The sequence below is a fragment of the Mobula hypostoma genome, chromosome 6, assembly GCF_963921235.1.
Source record: "Mobula hypostoma chromosome 6, sMobHyp1.1, whole genome shotgun sequence".
Taxonomy (NCBI): Eukaryota; Metazoa; Chordata; class Chondrichthyes; order Myliobatiformes; family Myliobatidae; genus Mobula; species Mobula hypostoma.
Genome location: NC_086102.1, coordinates 38999595 through 39016003, shown reverse-complemented (window position 1 = coordinate 39016003; position 16409 = coordinate 38999595). Strand labels below are relative to the sequence as shown.

Below are 16409 nucleotides of genomic sequence, written 5' to 3'. Positions count from 1 at the left end.
GTTAACATATGAGGAGCATTTGGCAGCTTTGGGCCTGTACTCACTGGAATTTAGAAGAATGCGGGGAGATCTCATTTAGCCCAAACTCTTATGTCAGAATGCTGTTCATTGACTTTAGTTCAGCATTCAATACTGTGATCCCCTTCAAGCTGATCGCCAAACTTTGCCAGCTTGATATCAGCTCATCCCTCTGCAATTGGACCTTGGACTTTCTGAATAACAGACCCCAATCAGTTAACTGAGACAACCTCTCCTCCTCCACTCTCACCCTGAACACTGGCGTGCCTCAAGGCTGTGTGCTGAGCCCTCTTCTGTACTCCCTTTTCACCTGTGACTGCGTACACAGTTCTAACTCCATAATCAAGTTTGCAGATGACACCACAGTGGTTGGCCTGATCAGAGGGGATGATGCGACAGCCTACAGGGACAAGGTCCTGCACCAGGCCGTGTGGTGTGCCGATAACAACTTGGCCCTTAACACCCAGAAGACCAAGGAGATTATTCTGGACATCAGGCATGCTAGGAGCCACACTTATGTCCCCATCTGCATCAACAGAGCTGTAGTGGAGCGTGTATCAAGCTTCAAATTCCTTGGTGTCCACATTTTCGATGATCTCACCTGGTCCCTGAACTCCTCCATCCTGGTCAAAAAGGCACACCAGCACCTTTATTTCCTGCGGAGCATCAAGAAAGCTCACCTCTGTCCCAGGATACTGACGGACTTTTACCGCTGTACCATTGGGAGCATACTCACCAACTGCATCTCAGTATGGTATGGCAATTGTCCCGTATCGGATCACAAAGCACTCCAGCGTGTGGTGAAAACTGCCCAGCGGATTACTGGCACCCATTTGCCCACCATTGAAAACATCTACCATAAACGCTGCCTGGGTAGGGTGAAAAGCATCATCAAGGATGCATCTCACCCTAACCATGGACTTTTTACTCTCCTCCCATCCGGTAGGCGCTATAGGAGCCTCCGCTCCCGCACCAGCAGGCACAGGAAGAGCTTCTTCCCTGAGGCTGTGACCCTGCTGAACCTCACATCACAGCACTACGCAGTATGGCACCCATATTGGACTGTCTCAGTACTTTTATATTTGTATGCTGTAGCACTTACTTTTTATTTGCAGTTATTTTGTGCATAACACTATTCTTTTGCACTTCCAGTCAGATGCTAATTGCATTTCATTGGCTTTGTATCTGTACTCGGCACAATGACAATAAAATTGAATCTAATCTAATCTAATCTAAACCTACCGAATGGTGAAAGGACTAGATAAGGTCGATGTTTCCTATGGTGGGGGTGTCGAGAATTGGAGAGCATGGTCTCAAAATTGAGGGGTGACCCTTTAGAACAGAGGTAAGGAATTCTTTTACCCAAAGAGAAATTAATCTGTGGAATGCTCTGCCACAGACTGTGGTGGAGACCAAGTCCGCGGGGATATTTAAAGCAAAAAATTGATCATTTTCTGATTGGTCATGGCATCAAAGGATACAGCGAGAAGGCAGAAGAATGGGATTGAACGGGATCCTGGATCAGCCGTGATGGAATGATGGGCTGAATAGCCTAATTCTGCTCCTATGGCTCCTGGTCTTAAATGAGCTGTCTTTAGCTGAGTTGGCCTACATGTGACTGCAGACACAGTCACAGTTTATGACCAATTGGTGAAAAGCAGTAAACTCTGACATTGCCAATGGTGCCCTCGCCCCACTAAAAGCCACCTTCGCCATCAGTGCACTTACACCTTGGTTTCCAGGGTGCTACCCTGCTTGCTAGCAACCCCTTAAAACTTTAGAATTTGTTTTAGCATCAGAAGGAATCCTTTAAAACTGTTGCAAAATTATTGAAGTTTCTACATAAACTGACAGTCAATCCTTTCTTTTCTAATTCTCTGGGGAGATTTTTAATTTTCTGCTTGAGAAACCCATTTGCAGTTATTTAATTAATGTACCTGTAAACAGCATAATATCTTTATTCAACGTTGCATTTACTTTACAGTATGCTCTTCTTGATTGATACCAGCTGAATAAGAAAATCTCTGATACAACAGCCAAATAAGGGAGAAAAGACAGATTCACTGCAGACAAGAAGTATTCAGATAAGAAGGAGACACAGCATTGAAGCAACTGAAGGGAAGGGAGGTTATGTCTATGATTCTACATTATGTAATATTAATCAAAACTTGGTTTTGTTTTGTGAAGTGTTTTAGCATATTTATTATCTGAGAGTTGCAAAATAAGTGTAATATTAAGAAAGTCAGATTCTTGAAGAACATTGTGATTTTTTTCCACAAAGTTCCACTTACTCAAAAGACATCATCATCGTAGCTTGTCACACCAGCCAGCCAGCCACTCTAGTGTTGTTTGGTTGATGTTGAGCAGGTCAGTGTCAGCTAAATCAGGTGAGAGTGGGCAGTTGTGCAGAATGTGTTCAATGTTCTGCACCCTTTCGCCACACTCACAGGATTTGCTGGTCTTTAAACCCCACTTCACCATATTGTCTCCCGTCCTACAAACTCCCGCTCTCGCTCTGTCGAGAGTGCACCACTTCCGTCTGTCAAGCAGTGCCCCGTCTGGCAACATTTCTGTGGGATCTTACACTGTATTGTTTAGTGGGGTTCCGGCTTCTGTTTATTGCCAGAGGTCAATCCTGTATGTTTGGGGGGGATGTTCCATGCGGTAGTTCCTCCACTGTAGCAAAGCTTTTCCTCGATTTTAGGCGGTTGGAAACTGGCACGTGATGATGTAGTGGGTGCCGTGGATCCGAGTTCTGTTTACCTTTTTCAATTTTTGTTGTAGTGTGTCTCCGGATCTCTGGGGGAGCAATGCCTGCAAGTCTGTAAATGATGTTAGTGTGTGTGGGGTGTAGTGTGCCCGTCATTATTCAGCAGGCTTCGTTAAGCAACAGGTCTATTTTCTTTGCATGGGCTGATCTGCCCCACACGGGTGCACATTATTCTGCAGGTGCATAGCAGAGTGCTAGGGCAGTTGATCTAAGTGTGTGAGCATTAGCTCTCCATTTCGTGCCTGCTAATTTTTTCAAGAGAGAATTGCGAGAGCCAACTTTCCCTCGGAGTTTTTGGATGTGGGTGGCAAATGAGAGCGTCCTATCCAGTGTCACGCCAAACTCACAGTGCAAAGGGTAAAAGGATAAACTCAAAAGACATGATGATAACTCATCATTATTCCAATATGCATGTACTCATACTACTGTCCTGAAGGGAAATTATATTCAAGGGAAACATTGACCGATTATATCCGTCAGCTTATAAACATACAATAAATGTGAGTGAGTAAAAGGAAATAAGGAATTCTATCATTAAAAAAAATAGGTTATGTGACCACTGTATCCAGCTCTGCAAACAATTAAATACCTGCAGATCTTTCACCTCTAATCCTATTTCTAGTCCCTTCACCATATCTACCAATTCCCTTCTATCCAAAATATATAGGATAGAAGATTCAAAACATTCACGCTTCCAAGTAAATACTGCTTTCTCCTAATTTCAGTCTCAAATAACCATTCAGTTGTTCTCGAACCATGACACCAAATGGCAGACGTTATAGCCAAGGATAAAAGCCTCTCAACATTACCCAATTAACATTCCTTCCTCAATTAACATTAGTTAGCACAAACTGCTTGCCATATATGACTGCCGAACTCACAGTGCGACTGTAATTACATTGCAAAGAATGTTATATGAAGCATATCAAAGGGATTTTTGAAAGAAATTGTAAACCATATATTGTTTCAATCATTCACAAAAGCACGTCACTAAATCTTGTATCATGGTTTTGTTATAACAAAAATGATGAATAATTCTTATCCATCCACAAACAAGAAAAGAACATTGCCAACCTCTTGTTCATGAAGTAACTAAAATCACTGTGGTATGAAATAAGAAATACTATAGCACGGTAATATGGCATGAAGCTATGCTCAACTAGTTTCTACTGTGTTCATATCTCGACACAATAAAGTATACTGCAACCTTAGACATAACTAAAACACAGATTGTTACTGTAAGGATATGAAATGACAACTCACTTCTGATTTTCTGAAGGACAAATGCTACGGTTAGTTTTATTTCCAGATGCCAAGTTACCAACAGTCAGTAATTCTTGCAGTACTGAGCAGGCGTTTTGAGTTGGGCCATAGGCAGATCTATATTGTATTCCTGCTCTACCAGCATTCATAGAGGAACACTTGCTTTTAAAATTATCCCTTGCAGCCTCAATGTTTCCTAATAGGTCCTCAACACTCACACACATACTTCAAAATTGCAGGTGGATGAAAATACAGGAGGAAATGGAATTCACTACCCCCATTCCTACCAATCAGGAAGAATTAAACTAACTATATCTCTTTCTAAGTATAAACTTAATATTAAAACCATTCAGCAAAACAAGAGGTACTGCATTAGGTACTCTGTGTCGGTACAATATAGAGTAGAAATCATGGAAATTTGTGTTGTTCTAGGTTATCAGTGGGCCATTTGGTCCATTGGGGTGTGAGCATTGGAGATTTGAATTTCTGAACCTAATTTCTATAGTGCACAATGAATGCACGGCCACTGGGATTATTTTCTCATTTATCATTTTTATTCTACTAATGATTCTTAGCATTTATTCATTTTGATACTTTTTTTTATCTTTGATTCTACTTTGCTGACGACTCCTCCAAGCAGCTATAATCTTGTCATCTTCTTCATCACTGTTGTTCATTGATGCAGTCTTCAAACCTTTCTTTACTGTAGGATTCTCAAGATCACTGTCATTAACTTTTCCGAAGCCCTGTTCTTCTACGGATGCAAAACTCTGCTTAAATTTTCTCTTGGCATGCACTTCCACTGTATTATCGTTGTGCTCTGTCTCCGGGCTGTGCATTCGAGATCTCCTGGGGACAGGGTGAGTTGGTCGTTGTTCAGGCTGCTGCCACTTGTCACTTGGACATGGAGGTTGCATCTCCTTGAAGGACCTTCCAGAATAGGAATCTCTGGAACTACCTGCCTCATCAGCCAGTGATCTGGGGAAATACGAGTATTCCAAATCAGATGAAGGATTAGAATACCTCAGCTTAGAGTTATTATCAAATTCCTTTGATTTATAGGAAGAGGCAAATTGTCTGGATGGATACTCTCCTGAGTCTCTCAATGGTGACTTTAAATCATCTCTTGTTACATACAAATCTGGTACTTCTGCAGCATTTTGCATTGACCCATAACTTGGATCACGGAGGTAGGAAGCCTGAAAGGGTTTTGTTTCACTCTTCGTAATTGAGTCATATTTTTTGTTGCTAGCAGGTACATCCTTGACATCACTAAGCCATTTATGGATACTGTGAGTTGGATCTGGAATACTTGAGCCTGCACATGAGAGATTTCCTGAGATATTAGATTGTACGTCAAACTTATCTGTCCCCAAAGAGGGAGAAAATCTTGAATTTGTCTCAATCAAATCCTCATCATCGTTTCCATCCTTCTTTTTCTTTCTAAATAATGTGCTGCGCTTATTGTTCACATTGATTTTTTCTTTTTGGTATGCATCCATTTTATCTTTCATCTCACTCTTAATCTCTTTGTTTCTGCAGTCTAATTTTTCAAGATCAATTTCATCTGCAAACAAGCTGTACAGTGGCTTGCTTGTCTTTGCAATCTCTTTTGAACGCAAGCTTTCAGACTTCAGGCTAGACAGACTGCTGTAGGACAGGACAGACTGTGTATCCGCACTCTGAGCTGCTCTCGGCTGCTGTAGGGAACCAGTACTTTGCATGCTGAAATGCGACATTTTGTCATCTTCGTTGCTTTTTCCAGTGGCCCGGAGGTGGCCGTTATTGCCCAATGGTGTTGCAGCGTTCATAATCTCAGATTGCTTTATTGCAATTTGTTCACTCACCACAGAAGCAATCCAATCCTGAATGCTTGAGAGTGATACACTAGAATCAGGGTTTACTTGCAAAGGTGGCATGGGAACTGTTGTAGTTGAGGCCGTTCTGGCTCTAGACGTTGATGATGCACCACTCTGCATACTTAACACTGAGCCACCTTGTTCACTTGCACCTTGGTCAGGTATTTTGGAAAAGAAGAGAGAGAATGGGACACTTCCACTCAAGGAACTCCCTGTCTCACACTCGGATAAGGACCTGCTCTCTTCCAGTGTACGTTTAGTGCGTTCTAAGAGCTCAGCACGTCTTTGTTGAGTTCTCTTAGATGCAGTATCTTCATCTTTTGTTAAATCAATCACCTCATTTTTATTTTCATTTCCTATTTTTTTCTGATGTTTCAGCTTCCAAGTCTGATAGGCTGTCAGGTTGACATCAGCAAGAGATTTTTTCTCCCTTCCCTCCTCCTCCTCCTCACTTGCTTCAACTTTATTCTCATTGTCTGCTTTCAAATCCTTTTTGTTCCATCCAAATTGTATCCGTTTGATTTGCCACCTTTCCAGTGGTGTCAGCTTGTCTTTGTTCTTCCTACAGAAGTTATACATAGAGCTCGTTTCTGAGCACATGGAACTTTCGTCATCTAGCTCTCTCCCCTTTTCACCAAGCCTAAAAGAAGCCATGCTGCTACTATCATCACCTCTTGCGGCTCTCTTGCTAATCTCAAGCAATCGCTCATCCCATATGTCCCATGTGCTGGCTTCAGTGGATAAGGAGTCGTGCCGAGCTCTGTGTCGGTTATTTAAACAATCTTCCAAACGTTGTTGAAGAAGCTCACTGTCAATACTGCTAACACTTTCTGTGCCGTCTCGGTCACTGGCAAGTTGTCTTCTTCTTGCACCTAGGCATTCTGCATCACCTTCATTGTTGCTCAGGAACTGGCAACTAAGATCCATTTCAAACTTTTCATTTTTACTTTGCCATTCTCTGATTAACCTATCAAGATCGTTCCCTTTCTCGGGGTCATCGGGGAGCTCAGGACTCTTCTTTCTTGGTTTGTATGTAGATTCTATTGGTGACAAACCTTGTTTTGCTCTCCATTCTTTATAAATCCTTTCCTCTTCCTCCTCGTCGATTAATGGGTCTTTGGAAGTAACGTTAGTCTTTGCAACAGAACTCATTAAGCTGCCAGCAATTAAACTTGATGTGTCTTCTTCCTCCTCCACCATGATAGAATGTGCCTGAACCCCCACGATGCTCTGGGTTTCCTCCTCAGCCACAGATATAGGATGGGCTTTTGCTTCAATCACCGAACACTGGCTGAGGGTCTCATCGTCATCTTCAAGATCACACTGGCTACGCTCATCCAAAAGATTCTCATTTAGTTCCCTAAGCTGCTTTATGAACCCTTCATTTGGGTAGATTGGACGTTTCTTCCTCAGAGTCATTAATGCCTCCATGACTGTCAAATGGTGAAAGATCATAAGGTAGGCGGCCACAAATGCTGCTGATCGACTGGTTCCCATTACACTGCAAACCAAAACTTTACCTATGGAAAAGGAGAACAAATGTGTTGTGTTATTGTCTGCAGTGCCTGTAGAAGTTTTAGTGCTCCAATCACAAAAAGCTAGCAGTCAAGTAAAGCAGGTAGTTAAGGAGACATATGGCAAGTTGGCCTTTATTACAAAGGGGTTTGACTTTAGAAATAGGGTAGTTTTGTTATACAGGAAGTTGGCGAGGCCACATCAGAGCATTACTGCATACAATCTTGATCTCCTTTCTTAGGAAAGGATGATGTTGCACTGGAGACAGTCCAAAAGAGATTCACCAGGCTAGCTCCTGGAATAAGAAGATTGTCCTATCAAAAGGGGCTAAGCAGGTTGGGTCTGCATTTCTTGAAGTTTGGAAAATATTATTGAAACATGTGAGATACTGAGTGTACATGACAAGGGTAGATACTGAGATGTTTACACTAATTAGAGAATCTCCAATGAGGTAACATGACTTCAAGATAAAGGTCTGCATATTGAAAATTGATGGGTGTAGAAATTTCTTCTCGCAGAGAGTGGTAAACCTCTGTAATTCGCACACGAGTACATTAGAAGTATCTAAAGTGGAGGGAGATAGATTAATGAAAGATCAGGGAATTCAGGGCCTGAAGAGAAGTGAGAACCTGAGAAAGATCATCCAACCAAAGGCCAGGTAGCCTATTCACCCTCTTATTCTCTATTTGTGTGTGAATTACTGCTTACCGCGGCACGTTAAGAGAGCTTCATCCATAAATTCGGCAGTTTTACGGAAGTACTTAGACAAGTCAAAGTCAGGGAAATCATCAGCTTCAATTCCAAGGTACTCCATTTCCATTCCCGTGTAAAAAGCTTTTGAGGTGTAGACGCCCGTTCCATGGGCAGCGTTGAGGATGTGTGTGATCCCCAGTCGTTTCAGTCGGCCCTTATTCACAGCTGCACTCCTGGATAAACAAAATCAAAATTGGTTCCAGTTTTTGAGAGCAGAGGCCAAACGAAACAATACATAGTGTAGTTCCCTACTATCAAGGCAATCATTATGCCAGGTGCTCAGATATAGCAAGCTCCCAGCAGCTTATTATTGTTCACGATTGGCACACTTTGTAACCTGCACAATTCAGGGTAGATTTTCTTGTGCAAAGATTTAACAAGATAAGTGAGATACTCTGGAATGTGGGTGCACTTGGAACTTGATGGAAGTGGAGATTTTAGCAAAAAGCAACTTTTTGAAAATATGAAGAAGCACAATTCTTCAGATGTAAAAGTGGCTGCTCATTTTAATGAAAGAATTATGTCAACTATATTGCTGGAGGCAAAAGCAAGAAAGTATACTGTTTTTGTAATGAAACTTTGTGCCACATATTATAGTGATCAAACAAGCAGAAGGTAGTCCATGATGTTCAGACAGCGACCTTAGGGACGAAGAAGAATATACTCCACCACCACCCTCCTCCGTCTGGCAGAACTGGTCTTCACCTGCAACAGTTTTTCCTTCAGCAACTCCCACTTTCTCCAAGCTCAAGAGGTAGCCATGGGCACTCACATGGGCCCCAACTATGCCTGCCTCTTCACTGGCAATGTAGAACAGTCCATGTTTGAAGCCTTCCCCGTTATACTCCCCAACTCTTCCCTCCACTACAGTGACAACTGCATTGGTGCTGCTTCATGCACCCATGCTAAATTCATCAATTTCATCAACTTTGTCTCTAACTTTCACCCGCCCTTAAATTTACCTGGTTCACCTCTGACACCTCCCTCCCCTTTCTCGATCTCTCTGTCTCCATTTCTGGAGACACACTGTCAACCAACATCTTTTATGAATCTACTGATTCCCATTATTATCTCAACTACACCACTTCCTACCCTATACCCTATAAGAATTCTATTCCTTTTTCTCAGTTTCTTCACCTCCAACACATCTGTTCCTAGGACACGGCTTTCCGTTCCAGAACATCAGAGATGTCCTCCCTCTTTGAAGAGCAGGGTTTCCCTCCTCCTACTGTTGATGCTGCCCTCACCCGCATCTCCTCCATTTCCCATACATCCGTGCTCACCCCATCTTCCCCCTTGATAGTGATAGAGTTCCTCTTGTCCTTACCTACCACCCCATCAGCCTCTGCATCCAACACATCATCCTCTGCAACTTCCACCATCTCTGAAGGGATCCTACCACTAAACATACCTCTACCTCCCTTACCCCCTCCGCTTTCTGCAGGGATCTCTCGCTCCACGATTCCCTTGTCCATTCATCCTTCCCGCACTTATCCCTGCAGATGCCTTCCCTCGCCCCAGTTCAGGGCCCCAGACAGTCCTTGCAGGGGAGGCAACACTTCACCTGCAAATCTGCTGGGGTTCTCTATTGTGTCCGGTGCTCCCGATGTGATGCTTTCTACCTTGGTGAGACCCATCGTACATTGGGGGACCATTTCATCAAACACCTCCATACCATCTGCCAAATGCAGGTCTTCCTGGTAGCCAAACATTTTAATTCCAATTCCCATTCCCATTCCAATGTGTCAGTCCATGGTCTCCTCTTGTGCATGAATATGGATTTCTTCTTCTAGTAAACAGATTCCACCACCCCCCCTTCCTTTATTCCACACTCTGACCTTTTACTTCTTCTCACCTGCCTAGCACCTCCCCCAGGTCCTCCCCCTCTTCCCTTTCTCCTATGGTCCACTCTCCTTTGCTGTCAGATTTCTTCTTCTCCAGACACATGGCTTTGCCCATAACCTTCCAGCTAGGTGCTTTCCCCTCCACCCCCACTTTTTTATTCCAGCATCTTCCTCCTTCCTTCTTAGTCCTGAAGAAGGGCATCTGCCTGCAATGTCAACTATCTATTCATTTCCAAAGAAGCCACCTGACCTGCTGAGTTCCTCCAGCATTGTGGTGTGTGCTGCTTTGGATTTCCAGCATCTGCAGACTTTCTCATATTTATGATTATACTAAAGAACATTTGTGGTTCATGCGTCGAGGTACCAGTAACATATATAACCAGCAGGCAGAAGATGAGCTTAGAGTGTGGATCAGTACTTGGAACTATGATGTTGGGGCCATTACATAGACTTGGAAGGCTCAGGGTCAGGAATGGTTACTTAAAGTCCCAGGTTTTAGATGTTTCAGAAAGGACAGGGAGGGAGGCAAAAGAGGTGGGGGCGTGGCACTGCTGATCAGAGATAGTGTCACAGCTGCAGAAAAGGAGGAAGTCATGGAGGGATTGTCTATGGAATCTCTGTGGGTGGAAGTTAGAAACAGGAAGGGGTCAATAACTCTACTGGGTGTTTTTTATAGACTACGTAATAGTAACAGGAACATCAAGAAGCAGATAGGGAGACAGATACTGGAACGGTGTAATAATAACAGGGTTGTCAAGATGGGAGATTTTAACTTCTCCAATATTAATTGGCATCTCCGTAGAGTGAGGAGATTAGATGGAGTGGAGTTTGTTACGTGTGTTCAGGTGGTTTCCTGATACAATATGTAGGTAAGTCTACAAGAGGAGAGGCTGTACTTGATCTGGTATTGGGAAATGCAGGTGTCAGGTCTCTCAGTGGGAGAGCATTTTGGAGATAGTGATCACAGTTCTATCTCCTTTACCATAGCATTAGAGAGGGATAGGAACAGATAAGTTAAGAAAGCATTTAATTAGAGTAAGGGGGAATGTAAAGCTATCAGGCAAGAACTTGGAATCATAAATTGGGAACAAATGTTCTCAGGGGAATATACGGCGGAAATGTGGCAAATGTTCAGGGGATATTTGCATGGAGCTCTGCATAGGTACATTCCAATAAGACAGGGAAAGGATGGTAAGGTACAGGAACCGTGGTGTACAAAGGCTGTTGTAAATCTAGTCAAGAAGAAAAGAAAAGCTTATGAAAGGTTCAAAAAACTAGGTAATAATAGAGATCTCGAAAATTATAAGGCTAGCAGGAAGGAGCTTAAGAATGAAATTAGGAGATCCAGAAGGGGATGTGAGAAGGCCTTGCCAAGCAGGATTAAGGAAAACCCCAAGGTATTCCACAAGTATGTGAAGAGCAAGAGGATAAGACGTGAGAGAATAGAACCAATCAAGTGTGACAGTGTTTAAGTGTGTATGGAACCAGAGGAGATAGTGGAGGTACTTAATGAATACTTTGCTTCATATTCACTGCAGAAAAGGACCTTGGTGATTGTAGGGATGACTTACAGGGAACTGAAAAGCTTGAACATATAGACATTAAGAAAGAGGATGTGCTGGAGCTTTTGGAAAGCATCAAGTTGGATAAGTCACCGGGACCGGATGAGATGTACCCCTGGCTACTGTGGGAGGTGAAGGAGGATATTGCCGAGCCTCTGGTGATGATCTTTGCATCATCAATGGGGAGGGGAGAAGTTCTGGAGGATTGGAAGGTTGCAGATTTTGTTCCCCTATTCAAGAAAGGGAGTAGAGATAGCCCAGGAAATTATAGATCAGTGAGTCATACTTCAGTGGTTGGTAAGTTGATGGAGAAGATCCCGAGAGGCAGGATTTATGAACATTTGGAGAGGCATAATGTGATTAGAAATAGTCAGCATGACTTTGTCAAAGGTAAGCCATGCCTTATGAGCCTGATGAATTTTTTGAAGATTTGACTAAACACATTCATGAAGGTAGAGCAGTAGATGTAGTGTATATGGATTTCAGCAAGGCATTTGATAAGCTACCCCATCCAAGGCTTATTGAGAAAGTAAGGTGGCATGGGATCCAAGGGGACCTTGCTATATGGATCCTGAATTGGCTTGTGCACAGAAGGCAAAGAGCGGTTTGGGACAGGTCATATTCTGCATTGAGGTTGGTGACCAGTGGTGTGCCTCAGGGATCTGTTCTGGGACCCCTTCTCTTTGTGATATTTATAAATGACCTGGATGAGGAAGTGGAGGGATGGGTTGGTAAATTTTCTGATGACACAAAGGTTGGGGGTGTTGTGGATAGTGTGGAGGGCTGTCAGAGGTTATAGTGGGACATCGATAGAATTTAAAACTGGGCTGAGAAGTGGCAGACAGAGTTCAACCCAGATTAGTGTGAGGTGGTTCATTTTGGTAGGTCAAATATGATGGCAGAATATAGCATTATTGGTAAGACTCGAGGCAGTGTGGTGCTTCAGAGGGATCTTGGGGTCCGAGTCCATAGGACACTCAAAGTTGCTGCGCGGGTCGGAGCGATGGAGATGAGGGGTGACCTGATAGAAGTGTATAGATGATGAAAGGCTTTGATCGTGTGGATAGTCAGGGGTTTTTCCCAGGGCTGAAATAGCTAAGACGAGAGGGCACAGTTTTAAGGTGCTTGGAAGTAGGTACAGAGGAAATGTCAGGGGTAAATGTTTTGTTTTTTTTACACAGAGTGGTGAGTACATGGAATGGGCTGTCAGTGATGGTGGTGGAGGCAGATACAATAGGGTCTTTTAAGAGACTCTTGGATAGATACATGGAGCTTAGAAAAATAGAGGGCTATGAGTAACCCCAGGTAATTTCTAAAGTAAGTACATATTCAGCACAGCATTGTGGGCCAAAGGGCCTGTATTGTATTGTAGGTTTTCTGTGTTTCTATGTTTCTGTGAAGACAATCACAAATCATCTGTGCCATAATAAGGAGAAACTGCTGCTATCTTGCTGACTGCCTCTGACCTATAGGCAAGCTACCTACCTGAAACCTGTTTTGGCATCTCAGTATACCCCGCTTTGTAATCCATCCTCTGATGGTGCCAAGCACTGACTTGATTTGTAAATGCTGATCCTTCTGTGGAAATTTCCATGCACCTCCCCAGACCAGCCCGCAACTTGTGCTACCTCATTTTCTGTGAAAATGAGAGTGAGAGAGAGAGGGAGAGAAAGGAAGAGAGAAAGCAAAAGAAAGGAAGGGAGAGAATAAGAGTAAGAGAGAGAATGGCTATGGACTAAACCTTGTGGTGGAGCACTAATGCTTGGGTATCCCTAATTTCTGCAGCATTTGGAACATACAGCTGAAGGTGTGCAGGTGTTCCCCTGTGTGTTTCTGTCAAAGGAACTACAATGCAGCGGGGTGGGGGGGGGTAGAGAGAGAGATAGAGAGAAAAAGAGAGACAGACAGAGAGAGAGAGAGAGAGAGAGAGAGACAGAGAGAGAGAGACAGAGAGAGAGAGAGAGAGAGAGAGAGAGAGAGAGAGAGAGAGAGAGAGAGAGAGAGAGAGACAGAGAGAGAGAGAGAGAGAGAGAGAGAGAGAGAGAGAGAGAGAGCGCGAGCAGAAGCTTGGATGAAATCCTCCAATTCATCACTTGCTTCACCATAAGTAAACCCTGGTCATCACCGTAAAAAATAGAACCAAATGCACACATTATGAAGTTTTGCAACTCCAAAACACAAAACTAATCAAAAGAAAAACATGGAGGGCACGGCGATAAACGTGAGTACTTCAATCTTACTTTCAGTGAGGCACTCACATACAACACGGTGACATAATAACGTATGCCATGTACGTACTTTTACATATAACCCGTAATGTATTATGAAACAAAGAATATTTAATCAAACAATATAATTACAATATCACTCAAATATCTGACGTACTAAATATACAAAACTCCTCCTGTATGAGGTATGCAGTACACTAAATAATGCAACTACTACAGCTACATCCACAGAGTAGTGAATTTTAAATTGTCCCATTCTTCCCTAAAGATTTAATCGCTGTGGAAGATTTCTTACCCTCATGGGATAACATCTTTCCTGATTTGGTGGGCAGGGAGGGCACATCCACTCTTCTTGGCATGTGAGACATGTGGCTGTGAAATAATCTTGGGTTCTGGGACCTCCTGCAGGAAATGGTTCTGATAGCACTAGCCACCTTTCTTCTCTAGCAATTGACTCTGGCTTCAATTGATTGATGTGTCATCTCCAGGTAACATCAGACGCAATCGCTGTTGTGTACGAAGGTGACTGACCCAGTTTTGTCTTTAATCTTTCGGAATACCCACTTTTGATCACCTCTGTAGCCCCTGCCAGGACTGCATGCTCAGGAGTGAAACATTGAATCTATTGAACCTCAAAGGTGCATGCTATTGTCAAAATATGCATGTATAATTCAACTCTGATATTTGTCTTCTCCAGGTAGCCAATAAATACAGAAAGACTATGTGTGTTAGTGAAAGGAAAGACATCAACTCCACCCCTAAACGGATACAAAAAAGAAGAGAAACTAAACTCACAGACCCCAAAATGCCCCCCTCGCCACAGCAAAAAGCAGCCACAAAAACAATCAACAATCCTCTATACATAACAATCCCTGGCCTCCTCACTCACAGAAAAGAACAGCGACAGTAGCACCAAACCCCCAACCTGCCCCAACGCACAAAAAATTATTAGATCACTCATTGCTGACCCCTTCCACATTCACCTCGATGTTTCAATCATCCTCGCCACTTCAAGGTGGAGTCGTTCATAACCTCACACTTCATCTCTGATCTTTTCCATGAGTCAGCTTGTGTTCTTGGACCTTTTCGGCAACCCCCCGCCCCTGTTCCCCATCTCTACGAGGCAGCTCTCCAGACACAGCACAGCACTGGATCTTTCGATCAAGATTCAAACTGCACGTCACGGGCCCCAGCAGTTTTCGTAACACCAATAACACAAAAAGAACAAGCAGAAGGCATAGAAAGAGTGAAATAATTGGAGAGATTTGCTGTCTGAAGGATGTCACCCAAGGAATCATTGTTCACTGACGCCATCTTGACAAGGAACATCCTTGTTTGAGCAGCCCTCAATTTGTCTCAGCTGTTTGTCCTTCATACTCCCTCTCAGACTGGGTTTGAGGAGATCCAAGCGTGAACCCAAGGGATAACCCAGGAACAGTATAGCTGGTGAATGGTTGATTGTAAAGTGTGCTGCATTGCGATATGCAAGGAGAAAGTTGGTGCTCAAACCCATTTTGTGGAATGATTGAAACAGATGAGCCAGTGTCCAATTCCATTTGAATTAACTTCCATTCGCCTCTGGTGTAAGCCAGATTGCTTGTTAATTTTCACTATATAAATTTCAAAGCTACCCAGTACTGTGTCACTCTCACCTTTATCAGATCTTTCGTCGACAGCATACAGATTAGTGTTCTTTTTGAAACTGCAACTTGACTTTTTATCTTCAAGTCTTCCCTATACAGTCCATTTATTTTTGACTGCCTGACATGCTCTTTGTATGTGTATTTTCTGCAAGATTCACCTTTAAAGTTGCATTGGTCTGGTATATGTGAGCCTCTTCCACAATGGTAACACAATTTGTTCGGCCAGGCTGGTTTCTGTTTGGATGCTGCAATTTGTTCATGCTCACTTTCATTCCTGACTGCAACCTCAATTGCATCTCTATCTGCTGTTTCCATTGATACAGAGATTTCAACTGCTCTTTTAAATGGAACTTGTGCTTCAGTTAGGAGCCATTTTTGAATGCTTCCACCTCCCTCTTCCCTTTTCTTCAATTCTCCACTCTGGCTCTCTCCCCCTGGTGCCCCTCCTCTTTCTCTTTCTCCCAAAGTCCACTCTCCTCTCAAATTAACTTGGGGAGTGATGGGTGGAAAAGGTAAAGGCTGTTGATCCCTCCAGCATTTTGTATGTGTTGCTCTGGCAGAATCCCAAAGCACATCATATAGTGTGGGCTCGGTGGTCTAGATATATCGCAGGATCACAAAGTCAAGTTCCCAAACAAACATTTCCAAATAATATAACAATAAGAGGAAGGAAAAAGTTCAAAACCAAAGATAAAAGGTAATCGGTGTCCTTTAAATGGCTTTGGTGATTTCTGCTCTGATACCTTAATGACATTGCAACAAATGTTTTGGAATCTCTTTTAAGTACAAGAGATTCTGCAGTTGCTAGAATCCAGAGCAACACAAACATAATCCATAGGTTTCAATAGGTACATTTAATGTCAGAGAAATATATACAATATATATCCTGAAATTCTTTTTCTATGCTGGAGAATCTCAGTAGGCCAGGCAGCAGCCATGGAAAGGAATAAAGAG

At 43.0% G+C, this 16409-nt stretch overlaps 1 protein-coding gene across 1 annotated transcript in view; it reads right to left on the bottom strand.

Moving 5' to 3' along the window:
• Nucleotides 1-2230: 2230 nt before the first annotated feature.
• Nucleotides 2231-16409, bottom strand: part of dusp27 (dual specificity phosphatase 27) — a 28674-nt gene continuing 14495 nt past the window's right edge. The window contains exons 5-6 of the mRNA XM_063050619.1: nt 8134-8351; nt 2231-7430 (exon numbers count right to left, since the gene is read on the bottom strand). Coding sequence (XP_062906689.1) covers nt 4630-7430; nt 8134-8351 — 3019 coding nt within the window. The 3' untranslated portion in view covers nt 2231-4629. The remainder of the gene's footprint in view (nt 7431-8133; nt 8352-16409) is intronic.